We start from the raw sequence: 15030 nt of genomic DNA, 5'->3' as shown, positions 1-15030 counted from the left end.
CACCGTGTGGTATGAAGGCTCTCGCTACCAGCTGCCCTGACTGCTACATATATCACTTTGGAGCATCTTTTGTTGGAGGGATGACAGAGCCAGGAGCTGCTTTCTCTGAGTTGTGGTTGAATGCCAGGGTGATCTGGACTTTAACTGCTGCAGGTACCCTGACTGCACCTGAAACCACAGCATGCAGGAGACGGATAGACCATGTGTATTACTGGGCCACGGATTCCTGTTTCCAAGGAGATGGAGCGGACATGCAGCAGCATTGAAGACCAGGGATGGAGGACAAGGTCAGGGAAATGCCACCACCCTGGGACTATGCTAAGACCCCCTGCAGCAACGCGGGACGAGCTGGGGGACATGGCACCGAGTCTGAGCTCATGCTCCTCTAACATCATAGATGTCTCGATTTTGTGTCTGGAGACGTGATTCAACTTTGACCTTTCATAGGGATGGCAAAGTTTAAACTCCGTTTTAAAATCAAGTATGTGGGGAAAAGAATGACAGGGTGTGGCTGCACATCACATGACTTTACTTAAGGAACGTTATTGGATGTCTAGACAGTGAGAGAAGAGGCGGGTGGAGCCTAAGCACTTGGCAGAGACATTATTGGTCAACACGTTCTCACTCCCAAAGCGTAACATTTCATGCTAGATGACAAATCGTCAATATATTACGCTCGGGGCACCCAACACGCCCTAGATTACGAGATCAGAAAAATTAGGAAACATGAGAATCGTTTGGAACGGATCTACATGTTTCCAGCTTCTTGCAGCTTTTCCCAACTGTGAGCAGATTTATAGTCCTGCTGTATTCCCGAAGGATCGAATTTTCAGGGAATCCTGCCTTCTTGTTAGATTATTTTCCTCAGCACGGGACACAGAGATGAAGGCGACGGTGGCCAGGGCGTGCTCAGTCTCTACTCCAACCTCTCTCCTCCCCGAGATGAGATCGAAGTCAGCGTTAGAGTAGGTTAATTAGTTATTTTGTGACTGTTATTATCATTTGAGTATTAACCCATTTTAGAGTAAATAGCTCTTATAGTTCAACCCTTTAAATTTAACAGAGCCCTGAGGCCCCTAAAATTAACCCTGGTACAACAAGTGCACCAATCTAGAGGGCTGTCATGAATGTGGCTTATAGAGGCTGGGCCTGCAAAGGTGAAGTGGGAACAGAAGTGGGAGACTCCCTCACTCATGTAGGCTCCATCTGAACTCTGCATTGCCTTCTGGGTCATACTCACAGGAGCAGAGTTTTTAAAGAGAGAGCTGGCCTAGACTTCCTGTATTGTGGTCCTGGGCTCTGCTGATGGAAAGAAGAGTCATGATGGGGACATGTGCTTGCAAACAGTTTTTAAGGAGGGAGATTAAAAAGAGAAGACACTGAACACCAAACTGAAACCAGGAAATCATTTGGAAATATTAAAGAAACAAAGTGTTTGTCAGCCTGGCTACAGAGCTGAAGAGAAACCTGGGGTTGTTCTTATTTTCTTCAATCAGTGATGAATAGTAAGATGTTCTGGCTTTGCGGAGGGCTTTCTTATAAAGCAGCAAACTATTTCTCCAGGCTAAATGATGATCTTCTAAATTTGTGACACGCCATTTCCTCTCCAGCTTACGAGTCATCTGCTTTAGGCTACGTGTTTGAGAATTATACCACGGAGTCAGGTACTTCTGATTAGAGACCTTAGTTTTCACAGGAGCTACAGTATCCAGAGTCGTACGTAGTGAGGAGGTAAAATTATTAACAAGATGATCGACCTCTGTTGGGGTAGCGTTCAGCTGCTCTGCTCTGTGTTGGTACAGGGCATTGAAGATGATAACAGTGGGTGGATTATATTCTTAAACTTAGTTACAGCACTTTCAGAAAGACATCTACTGTGATAAAGTCTACTCTCCACCGCTGTGTAATCAATTATTGTAAATGTAAATGTTATCAGGAAATGATCAGACAGCAGAGGGTTTTCAGGAAACACTGTTAAATGTTCAGTTTCTATGCCATATGTTAAAACAAGATCTAGAGTGTGATTAAAGTGGTGGGTGGGTTCTTTTACATTTTGAGAGAAACCAATTGAGTCTAATAACAGATTAAATGCCATGTTGAGGCTGTCATTCTTAGCATCTACATGGATGTTAAAATCACCCACAATAATTATTTTATATGAGCTGAGAATCAGATAAAAAGTCTGAGAAATCAGAGAGAAACTCTGTGTAAGGCCCAGGTGGACCATAGATGAGAACAAGACTGGTTTCTGAGTTTTACAGCTGGGGTGGACGAGGCTGAGCATCAGGCTTTCAAATGAATTAAAAGTCTGTCTGGGTCTTTGGTTGATTAAGAAGTTGCACTTTTCTGTTGCGCTGTTGTGTCTGGTCACTTTGCACAACTGCACTTCATGTGTTGATTGTTGTACGTAGCACGGCGGTGTTGGAGGAACGCTGTCTCACTTCACTGTGTGCTGCACAGCCTGGGAATGACTTAGAGAGGAAAATTGCTGCCTCAGCTTTTATTCTTGGTGAACTTGCTCCTCCACCTCTATACACTCACACATACATGTGTGACACATGCACACTCACACATACATGTGTGACACATGCACACTCACACATACATGTGTGACACATGCACACTCACACATACATGTGTGACACATGCACACATTCCTACTCTTTACACATCCTGTACTTTGTGTGTCTCAGCAATCAATTAAACTGCACTTCCAAAAAACTTCCATTACAGAGGTTACATTTTCTCATTCATCACACTGACTGATTTATGCTTGATTATATTTGATTAGAATTATTCATGATGAACTTTGCTGTTGTCAAGGAGCTCATCTCGACCCGAGAGCCAAACTAAGCATCCAGCCTTTTATGGCTGTGGCAGCACAGAGTGTTTGGCAAAGTGCACCAAAGGAACATTAGATCCACAAAAGCCAGGAGTCATAACTGTACAGGTCACATCAGCAAACTTACTTGGACTGAACTTAAAAGGAGGAATATTTCACTTTCATCATCATCATCATCATCATCATCATCAGTGCGGAACAAGGTGAAAGTCTCATTAGCAGTTTAACACCTTTCGTTCCCTCTTACTTTCTCACCTCCGCTGTTTTCAGCAGGTTTAAAAATACACATTCTGTGCACCTAATTAACATAATTTTACATCACACACACACACACACACACACACACACACACACACACACACACACACACACACACACACCCTTAACTGCTACCTTGACTCAGGAGATAATTGGGAAGGAAGAAGAAGAGAGTGAGAAAAGGAGCGAGAGAGATCCTGCCAAAGTGAACTTAGAAGTAACGTGTGTGTGTGTGTGTGTGTGTGTGTGTGTGTGTGTGTGTGTGTGTGTGTGTGTGTGTGTGTGTGTGTGTCAGCTGCACAAGAACAGAGAAAAAAGCTCCATCCCTAAATTTAATTTCAGCTCAGTTATCCTGATTTTTTTTATTGTTAATCTCTAGTTTTGTTCCTTGGAGAGGAGAAAGTCACTTCTTTATTACGACTGTCTATGTTGCTATTTTATGATTCTGAAGCAAAGCTGGCAAAAACAAACAATTGCACACACACAGGCAACAGCAAAGGAAATCAGACATGTGGATCTAAGTGACGTGCAACAGTCAAACCTTGTAAACACGGAGGGCTGGAAACTGGAGAGAAATCAGTGATTCATGCATTTGAGAAGTGTGAGAAGTGTGAGAATCGGTCACATCTGCACATCTATAACAGCTGCACCCGTTCCTAACAGTTTCCTTTGACCTTTGAAATCAGCACAGAAATCAGTCGCATTTAATGTTGCGTGTACGTGTGACAGTGCAGAGAAACTTACTGTTCATTAACCACAAAGATGCAGTTGTCTTGTGAGGGGAACCCAGACACCGGGTGCTTACAGGTCACCTTTCGCTCATTGTGGCTGCAGAGAGAGAAAAGGAAAGACAGGAAAACAAAGTGTGAGTGAATTCATAGAAAATGATTTCGATCTAAACCTTCAGAGAGTGGTGACCTGTCCACGGGTACCCTGACCTACCCATCACAGCAAGGAGAGGCTTTAAATCTAATGTGACTTAAAGACATGCAGTCACAAATCAAACTTATCAGCCATCGTTTTATTGATGTATCAGGAGAAAAGGAAAACAGTTCTCTGCAGACACTGACATGCAGAACAACAGCACCACACTTATTTACACATCTGGAACAGTGTGTGGTGCTAAACATCAGCATGATGTCTCGATGCATGCTCCGTCATGCAGGTACGTAGATCCCAAAGGTTGGTTCGGTTCATCTGGACGTTCTCAGTGGGAGAACCGTTCCACCATCATCATCACCAGGTGACTTCTTCAGTCTCAGCTGACTGCAGGTGCCCAACATTATAAACAGGACATTTTCACAATGCTACCTTCTTTGATCAAATGCAAATTGTCATGACTAGTAAACAACAACCAGTGATCAGAGCTGTATCAGAAAATACAAAATGAGATGATAATTATCATCCTGTCGCTGCTGCAGTTATGTTGACCTTGCAACAACCAGTTATTTAAGATAAGTTACTTTAACGTCTTAGTTGTAATTTCTGAGTGATGTTAAGACATTAAAAGTGTCTTCATGGCAAAGTTATTTGAACCATTTATTTAAGTGCTTAAACTCACATTTTGTAGCATTTCCCCTGGAGACCAGTAAAGTATTCTGATTCTGATTTAAGATTCATTTCTGCTGGAAGCACCATCAGGTTAAAGTGAACTTTGTTCTTTGTAAGACCCTTCAGTTAGTGAAGAATCTAAAACACTCTTAGTTTACTTGCAGAGAGTTGCTACAGCTGCAGCTTGGTGTCACTGCCAGCTACCAGCGTGGAGTCCTGCTGTGGAGCTTCATCACTTAGCTGACAGGTCTGGTCAGCACCACAGAAGATAAGTGAGCATGAGCACAGTGTGTGTAACTGACAGGTCATTTGAAATAGTTCATATACAGAGGACATCTTACTAACATGGTTAGAACTCGCCACTTTGGATTGTGGGCACTACAGTCGACAGTGCAGGAGCAGCAGCTGGAGAGCGTCGTGGTAATACTACACACATGCTAACCAAGCCTACCTCAGACATCAGCGAGAGACAAAAACGAAGCCGTCAGGTGCCGAGGAAACAGGACACACTGATGAGAAGGCTACTGGAACAAGACGGCATCAGTGGGCAAGAGAAACAGGGCGCTGCTGGGATGCTACAACGCAGGTCACCCAGTGGGAGGGGTTACATGGACAGGATGAGGGACCTCTCGAATCTTCGATACCCAGGATCCAGACTGACGGTGAAACATCTAGTGGTGCAGTGTTTCCACACAGGAAGAAGGAACTGCTCTAACGGCGAGAGACTGACGAGGTACAACACGAATGCTACGGAGCCAGGATGATCTCTATGTGCTGTGACGTACCGTCTCTGCTGAAGTCAGGGGGAGCAGGCTGAGGGTCGCAGATGCCAACAGACTTAATAAACTGATCCGTAAGGCCAGCAATGTTGTGGGGATGGAGCTGGACTCCCTCAAGGTGGTGTCGGAGAGGCGGATGCTGTCCAAGATAAAGACAATGTTGGATAACACCTCCCACCCACTCCATGACATGTTGGTCAGTCACAGGAGCTCGTTCAGTGAGAGACTGAGATTACCGAAAAGCACCACTGAACGACACAGGAAATCATTCCTGCCTGTGGCCATCTCCCTGTACAACGCATCCACTTAACACACTGTTTGCTGCTACAGCTACACATGTTTCTTTTCCAACTATTTATTTATAAGTGACTTATGTATGTATGTATGTATATATATGTATATATTGTACTATTCTTAGTTAGCGTATTGTCTGTCTTGTCTTAATGTTGGTTTAAAATGGAGCACTGTAACAAAAAATAATTTCCCCCAGGGATCAATAAAGTATTCTGATTCTGATTCTGATTATTTTATTAGAAATAATGAAGCCGGTGGTTCATTCATTTCACTGTATGCATCCAATTTCATTTTGTTTATAAAGTGCTGAATCACAGCAACACTTGCCTCCAAGCAGTTTATACTGTAAGGTAAAAAACCTACAATAATAACAACAACAGGGAGACCAACAGGGCCACAAATCTGCTCCTCAGCGTTATATTCCTGCTGCCTTACAACTCTGGTGTAAACCCCACTGAGTCACAGTCACTGCAGGTGTGGACAAGCACACCTGCACCACGCTGTGAGCTAACAGTGCTAACCACCGCACCATTGTACTGGCCCCATAATGTGTATTTATTATCTCACTCTTATTGCCTGTTCTTATTGTTCTGATCTTCAACGTCATGCTGCTCTGTTGTTTGTTATTTGCCACTTGGGGATAAATAAAGTCTTTCTGATTCTGATTCCTTCTCTCGTCTGACCTTTGACTGAGACGACAACAAACAAACCTTCAAGATCTGCCATCACTGAGTACGTCCCAATTCACAGGCCAAATATGTGCAGTTTCATTGTACTGAGCTGTAATTTGGTGGACAACAGGTGGAAGTCACTGTCACTTGGAAACAAATTTACACAGTTTACATGTTGTTGGAAACACTCTTAAAGGAAGTAAACAAGTCAACAAAATGCAGCTAATCCCAGCCCAGGACCGCCATCAAATCAGCCGTCATTGGTGAGCAGTGAAGTCAGTCGCCGTTGAACTTCACCAGTTAAGAAAAAGACGAGTCGTGAGGCTGCAGGGCTCGTTTCTACCTGTTCATGTCGCTCCAGTAGAATCACTGCGACGGTCGCTTTGCAGAGTCTTTGTGCTGCAGGGTGTGTGTGTGTGTGTGTGTGTGTGTGTGTGTGTGTGTGTGTGTGTGTGTGTGTGTGTGTGTGTGTGTGTGTGTGTGTGTGTGTGTGTGTGTGTGTGTGTGCCCTCATTAGGACAGGGGTCTGTGTTGGTAGGTTTATACTGTTAAATGGTAATAATGAGACTATTTCAGGTGATTCTACAGAGGAAGATGAAAGTAATGTTACGAGTAGAATAATGTATGATTTTCTCTTTGGAGTAATTACTCCAAAGAGTAATTACTTAATTACTTTTGAGTAAGAGTAATGTACTGTATTACCTTTAAAGGAAGTGTTCTGTGGAAAGTGTAATACATTTCTTTTTTCGAGTAATGACCCCACACTGGTCACAACACAAAGAGAAACAGACATCTGACTGCACAACACGCAACTCATTTGCACCAGTGTAACGTTGTTGCTATGCAGCTTAGTGATGGTGGTAACGCTCAGGACAGAGCGAGTGAGAACCCAACGACAATCGATAAGTAATCTCGATAATGGAACGGGAACCGCTACAATTGGATCCGTTCCTATTAGAGAGTAAACGAGATAATTTCATCACAGCCACTGAAAGATGATTATGAGGCAATTTCCAGCATTTCATTCCTCAATCTCTATTCTCCAAGAGGGAGATAATAGAAATACAAATAACATAAACAGGGACAGAAATTGTAGCATCATATAGAATCTTTAAGTACAGTAATAATATTCCAGTTAACACAAAAACAGCCACACTGAAGAGGTTTCACTTTACTGGGTTGCTATGGAACATTTATGGGGCCGAGAAAGAATCCGGTATCACCAGTTATGTTTTTTTATTATGGTTTAAGACTATAACACTAGCAGTCACAGTCACTGCTGGATGCTCTGCTTTTTAAGGAGACTGAAGTCTTTACTTGGAGACCGATTTAAATCCAGTTAGTACACACAACCACCGCCGTTTCCCAGTTCATCTGCTGCCTTGCTTCATTTGTTCAACAATTAAAGCAGAGAGTTGACTGATCTGATTCATCTGACAGTGGTATACAGGTGTTTACAGCTGTAAGCTGTCTGTGTGATAAATGACTTTGCATATGGGGCAAACTTTTCAAGCCACTTTGTTTATTTGTAAAGCCACGGTATGTCACAATGCTGCAGAGTTTGTTGTGATAACAAATTGTATTGTAATTGGCCTTAAACACTACAAAATGTCCCACAATTCTTCTGTGTTTGCCGCTGGTAGACTGTATGCGCGATCGGCTCAGAGAATCTAATGGAACTGGGAAGCGTATTTACACACTGAAAAAAAGGGTTAGGTGAGCAATATTTGAACTCTTTAAAAGAAAATGGAAGAAAACGAGCTCATCAGGATGAAACAAACACACAACCTGCACCAACTGAAGATGCGTCTAACAAGAAAGGCAACAAGTACAACAGCGAGTGGGAAAAGCACTTTCCGTGGCTGATTCACGGTGTAAGGCACAACTGTTATTTCGTCTGTACCGATCAGACGCAGTGAACAAAAAACACCACATTTCATGTTTGTACTACAAAACTACCAACCTTTGTAGCAGCTGTGCTATAAGCTAACAAAGTTAACGTACTGTTGGTTAGGCGCCATCTAAAAATTTCCTGCACATGTCAAAACATATTTTATGAGTCACTTCCCATCATCAAAACTTTCTTATGATAGAAAAACAAACAAACAGGGTTTTGTCCTGTCACAGTGAAGTGATTTACTTTAGAGTGTACCGACTTTCCAAAATGAGCTAGTATCGGTAGCATCTACTATTCCACAACCATAAACATGCTGTTAACTTCAGCATTGGCTTAGCTAAAAGCTACCTGCTGTGATTGGAGCACCAACATCATTCTCCTCTGACTGACTTCGTTGCCATGGTTATGCAGCTTTAACTTAGTTTATATGAACTTCTTCAAAATGTGAGACGGGACTGACGGAAACTTGTAACAGCCATCCTGTTGGAAACCATCCTAGCTGACTTGATTGGTCCCAACCATGTTCCACTAGTGTGCAGGAGTCAGAGGAAGACGGCAACACTGGAAATGTGGAATTTTCAATTTTTCTTTTTCAAAAAGGTCCAATGAAATACAACAACATGGGGTAAGCCATTAGCCCATTATTCTCCCATCATCATCAACAAACAGTGTTGGGAGTAATGGAATACATGCACCAGCGTTACGTGTTTAAAATACAAAACATGAGTAACTGTATTCCGTTACAGTTACCGAAAGGTGGTATTCAGAATACAGTTACTTTGTTGAAATAAATGGATTACACTGCAGTCTTTTCCTGTTTCATATGTTCGGCTATGCCCTCTCTGTTTTTGGTAACCCAAACAAAACACACAGTAAGAGGCTCTAATGCCTGGGTTTCAATCTCGCGGCCGATGTCACCCCTACTTTCTGCCATAATGACGTGAAGAAATATTTTTTTAAATTATTATTCAATTTAATATGAAGGCAACAGGCAGAGTGTTACAGGCATCAGCCTAAAGAATGTAGCCTCATGGGCAGTGTAGTCCGTGCTGTAGCCCAGCTGTAAGTAAGCTATTAAGACTCGACTGTACGCTGTGTTTGTGTTTTCCTCCGCAACAATAAGTCCCGTTGCAGCAGCCTTTCAACGCCTCTCTCTGACTCTCGCTAGCAAAGTTGACCCAGACAACAAAGTAAAGCTAGTTTTCAGCTACGAGCCCGACACGAACCCGACGTATTAGCCAGAGGTCCTTTACTACGGTTCGGAGCCGCGGACCTGTTTTATATACCTGCGGAATAGTTTTCTATACGAGATCACTGCAAAAAGTGCAGCCTTACCTAATGTCCACCTACTGTTACTCATTTATATTAAGATTTTAACATCTAGCTGGTGTTGGTGTGGAGAGTAACCTTCAGTAATAGTAATAAATCACAGCAATAGGACATTCATTAGTTGTAAAAAGCATGATAATATAATAGGTAATCCAAAGTATTCAGAATACGTTACTGTCATTGAGTAACGTAACAGAATACGTTACAAAATACATTTTGGGGCATGTAATCTGTAGTGGAATACATTTTAAAAGTAACATCAGAACATCAGAACATCAGAAACTTTATTGTCATTGTCACGAGAACAACGAAATGAAGAATGGTCCCCGATCATTGCATCATCCCTAGCAATATCAAAATATAAATAAAACAATAAAATTCAATAAATAAAATAGATAGAATACTTAAAATACTAATAAGAGGTAACAGTAAAACATTCACATACATTCCCACACACATGCTTCAGACCGTGCATAGATTAACACAAGAGTGGCGTGATGGACATTTTTTTGTAGTATTCAGATGTGTTATTGCAGTTGGATAACAGCTGTGTTTGAGTCTATTAGTCCTTGCTCTGATTGCCCTGTACCGTCTGCCTGAGGGCAGCAGTTCGAACAGGGAGTGGCCAGGATGTGAGGTGTCTTTTATGATGTTTTGGGCCTTTTTAAAACAGTGGGCATTGTGTAGAACTTCCAGTGTGGGGAGAGGGCAGCCAGTGATCTTTTGGGCGGTGTTAATGATCCCTTGGAGTGCTTTCCTCTGAGCCCCTGTGCAGCTAGTGTACCAGATGCATATGCAGTAAGTTAGAACACTCTCAATGGTGGCTCTGTAGAAGGACACCAGCAGTCTCTGTGTGATGTTATTCCTCCTGAGAGTTCTCAGGAAGTACAGTCTCTGTTGGGCCTTTTTCAGCAGCTCGGAGGTGTTCACACTCCAGGAAAGGTTCTCCTCTATATTGACTCCCAGGAAGCGGAAGCTTGCCACCCTTTCTACACAGTCCCCATTTATGAATAGTGGTTGAATCTCTGCCTTTTTCCTTCTGAAGTCTATTATGAGTTCTTTGGTTTTTGAAGTGTTGAGGAGGAGGTTATTGGCCTTACACCATGACGTCAGCTTCCCAACACTGTCAACCCAACAGCAGATGACAGGATGTCTTTTCGATCAGCAATCCCCAGCCTTTTTTGTGCCACGGCCTTTAAGGTGTCGTGGATAAATACAGTTAAAGAAGATTTATTCATAACAAACAAGAAAAGATCCAGGGAAACAGAGTTAATGATAAAAATGATAAAACCCTGAAAACTATGAATTTCAACTCTCGCGTCCTGGTACCAAACGACTCACGGACCAGTACCGGCCCGTGGCCCGCTGTTTTAGAAGAACGGCCTTCATCCCTCCAGCTGAGTTCCAGAAACTAGATGCTCAGGAAAACTAAACGTTTTTGATTTAGTAATGTTCAGCTACTTTATTAAGATGCTTTTCATTTTTTCCTTTAATCTGATGGATTACGAGATATTTTTTTTTATTGCTTATAGAAAAAAACAACACTTTTTTAAAATGTTCTAATGCAAACACAATGAAATGGATATACCAAGATGAGCAAATAGGAAATAAATAAATGTTTCATTTTTAGAAACAACAATAGTTTTAGACGGTTCACTTGCTGTAAGATAAATTCTACATTTTAAATCCTTTACATCTAACGTCCACTGTAACAAAAAATAAGGCAGTGCCTAAAGATGAAAATAATATCTGGCTTTGTTTCACACTGATGAACATCCGACACATCCACAGCAAGACTGTGACAACTGGTCCAGTTACTAACATTAGCTGCTCTTATTAACATCACCCAGCTGACAGAGCACAAAACAGCTGTGAGCTATGATACAACAACTCTTTCCCTTTGGCTTGTAATCTGAAAGAAAGCCTTGCATTTGAATCTGTGCTGCCCACGAAGAATGTCTCAGCATATGCCACTCTCCATGGCTGCTTTCATCATGTCTGTGTAACAGGGCTCACTCCACACCTAGCCAAAAATAAATAAATAAATAAAAATAAATCCAAAATACACCCAAACCCAAAAACAACAGCAATAGCGTCTACAGCGCGTTGACTCACCAGAGGAACAGTATCAGGAGTTAAGGTGACAGGGAGAGCAGGAGGAGGACGTCTTCCTTTTTCATGAGCTTCGTTTTGGGTGAAGGCTGTAGCGATGCCTGTGTTGCTAAACAGCCCTCCCTTTCTCTCTCTCTCTGCCTGTTCTACTGCTATTCAGACAGATGTGTTCATGTGAAGTGGCAACTCGTGATGCAGAAAGGAAAAACAAAACAAATATGTAGCAGCTATAAAACCTGCCATTTATATCAACGACTGAGCTAATGGCAACAAAAGTTTAATAAATGATCAGAATAATATCGTCATTTATCAAACTTCAATCTTTGAAGTGGTTTTTTTTCATCATATTTGACTGTTTTTTTCTATTCTAGCGAATTTGCAGACATTGCTCTTTTCCCAGTTATTCCCTGAAATAAAAACTGTCCAGTGTTCCCCAGATGGCAGCCAAGTCACCACAAGTCAACCAGGCTTTTTTAAGCCCCATTTCCCACTGACTAATTCTCTCAGCGAAATCAACACCACCTTTAATTTTATATTCCCATAATTTTGTATCCACTCAGCTTGCTGCTTTTACTTTGGGAGTTTTTCCAAGTGGGCGAGTGGTTTGTTCCTTGTGCCTTTGGGAACAGGTCTTGACTGTCATCTGCATGACAGTTCAGGGTACCCAGCCTTCTTGGAAACCCTAGGTGGGGCGCTCAAGGGTTCTCCACCTGCAGACTCTGTTGTTCTACTAGGAGACGTGTCAATGTATCCCATTTAGAATCAGAATGACTTTATTTATCCCCAAGGAGCAATTAAGATACAACAGAGCAGCATGACGTTGAAGATAAGAACAGGGCATAAGCAGGCGATAAGAGTGAGATAACAAATACACAGAATATACACAGTTTTAAAATTAAAGTGACTGAATAGGTGAATAAATAACAGAGTAAAAGTGAGTAAAGTGTCGGCAGTATAAAAAGAGTGTAGTTTATGTTTCTGGTGTGGGAAATGTTCTTATCAGCTGGAGTTAAAAAGCAGAGTGGCTTTGGGGACAAAGGTGGCGCTCCTCCCCTCAGTCCTGCAGGAAATGCAGCGGAGGCGCCGCCCAGAGGGAAGCCATTGAAATGCGGGGTGAAGAATGTGAGCGGGGTCGGCAATGACAGTGAGACCCGGAGGAAGGGCCTGCCTGATCTGCGGTGCGGTGTTCTGTTACTGGACTTCTGTGCAAACCACAGTTTGTGACAAAGTCCACTAGTGCACGAGGCACCAGGAGGTCACAGGTCGATGATTGATTTTGTAATCTTTTCATCAGATCTGCAGCTGAATATTCTGGACACTCGGGTGAAGAGAGAGTCTGAGCTGTCAGTCTATTACCACCCGCTGGCGAATTGGATGAGGTTGCGAGGAAGAATGCTGACACACCTAAACTTGTACTGAGGGTGCACTGGCAATGCCTGGCAGAGGCCCCCGGTCCACGAGATCCACCTCTGGCAGAGCTTCAACAGCATGCCGAAGGAGTCTGGGGACACAGAGTCCAAATGGCCCAAAGTTTAGCACCTCTGTTGCTGAGGCTGCTGCATTGAGCTGTGACTGCAAGGTGGTAAACCCCGAACAACATGGTGGAAACGAGGTTTCCACCATGTTGAAGGAGTCCTATTGGGCTTGGTTAGCCTGCAGGACTTCAGTGGCAGCCAAAGGTATGGAGTACCACCAGGCCAAGCGAAATGCGACTTCGGCAATTGCTGATGCAAAAACCCAGGTATGGGAGGACTATGGTGAGGCCAGGGTGGTCTGAAATGGGTCTGGAGGGTGTGTCCCTACTATAGGGGCATCACAAATCCACAGCCTCCCTGGGAAAGTCTATGCTGGAAAGAAGTCTTTTCGTTAGCTGAACCTTGGATGAAGGAGGATAATGCAATTTTCGTCCTAGTCGTTGAACACTGAATCAGCTCTTTATCCTCTCGAGGATATTTGAGGGTGGGTGGGAGTTTGCCCTGTAAGTGTTGTCTGGACTTGGAGAAGGCATTCAACTGCATCCCTCAGTATATTCTGTAGGAGTATGGGCTCTCAGGCCCCTTTGCTATGAGCCAGTCCTCATACAAACGTTGCAAGAGCTTGGCCTGTGTTGACGGGATTAAGTCGGACTCATTATCAGTGGGTGTTGGACTTTGCCAGGGTGGCCTTTGTCTCGGTTTTTGTTCATAACTTTTAAGGATGGGATTTCTTTTTGTAGTTCTGTTAGCTTCATCAGGTGGTAGCCTCCAGCTTGTACGGTAGCGGTTTGAGGCTGAGTGTGAAGCGGCAGAAAAGAGAAGCTCCACCTTCAAATCCGAGTCAATGGTCCTCAGCAACAGATAACAGACCGGAGTGCCAACTCAGACGGATTGGTGCTGCGGCTGCAGTGATGCAGACAGTGTACCAGTCTGTCATTGTAAAGAGAGAGCTGAGCATAAAGCGAAGCTCTGATTTACGGGTCAATCTATGTCCCTCACCCACAGTCATGGGCTTTGGGTGGTGAATGCAAGTATGAGACTGCAGATGCAAGAGGTGGAAATCAGCTTTCTCTCAAGGGTGGCTGGCTTCTCCTTTACAGATGGGGTGAGGAGGTTAGCCAAATGGAGGAGATTTGAGACACTATTCTTCCACATTGAAAGGAGCCAGATGAGGTGGCTCGGGAAATGAGACATCTGCTGGACACCTCGTGGGTGAAGTGTTTTGGGCATGTCCCACCGGGACAGACACACTGTATATCTCTCAGTTTGCCTGGGAAAACCTCGGTGTTCTCCTGGATAAGCTGGAGGTGGTTGCTTGAGAGAGGGAGGTCTGGGCTCCTCTGCTGCCCGGCCCCAGATAAGCAGAAGAAAATGGATTGATGGAATTTCCTCTTAGCAAACAGCCGTTTTACTACAGAGTAGCTCAGGTGTGAAAATGTCCCTATTTTGTGATCTTCACTCTGCTGTACAGATTCCATTCATGTCTAAAGTGGGAAGACAGCTGTGAAGCTTTGTGTATACTTCCTGTCTCTCAAACATCTTTGACTATGTATCTGGCAGGAGAACAAGACACACTCTTCTGAGCTTCAAACACACTTTGATACCATTTCTCCCGATGTGTGCCTAATTTGTTTCTACACTGAAAATCCTTGTCAGCTGTGACATGAGTGTCTAAAAATGGTGTGATTCTTCCAGGTACAGTCATTTAGCTTTTTTCAGAGCAGATGCCATGAGTGTGAAGCTTTTAAAATTCAAAGAATGTATCACTCATTAAACATGTATGCTGTGTGCTCTCAACTAAAACCTTACAAACAAGTAATAG

General features: G+C 43.2%; 1 protein-coding gene across 4 annotated transcripts in view; it reads right to left on the bottom strand.

The window, feature by feature from the left end:
- Window positions 1-15030, bottom strand: part of LOC113009022 (pleckstrin homology domain-containing family A member 5-like) — a 164239-nt gene that overhangs the window by 87497 nt on the left and 61712 nt on the right. For all 4 annotated transcript variants that reach the window (XM_026147049.1, XM_026147050.1, XM_026147051.1 and 1 more), the window contains exon 4: window positions 3845-3928. In XM_026147049.1, coding sequence (XP_026002834.1) covers window positions 3845-3928 — 84 coding nt within the window. The remainder of the gene's footprint in view (window positions 1-3844; window positions 3929-15030) is intronic.

The sequence above is a fragment of the Astatotilapia calliptera genome, chromosome 17, assembly GCF_900246225.1.
Source record: "Astatotilapia calliptera chromosome 17, fAstCal1.2, whole genome shotgun sequence".
Classification (NCBI taxonomy): Eukaryota; Metazoa; Chordata; class Actinopteri; order Cichliformes; family Cichlidae; genus Astatotilapia; species Astatotilapia calliptera.
The sequence above is the reverse complement of the archived record's forward strand: the minus strand, read 5'-3'. Positions and strand labels throughout refer to the sequence as shown.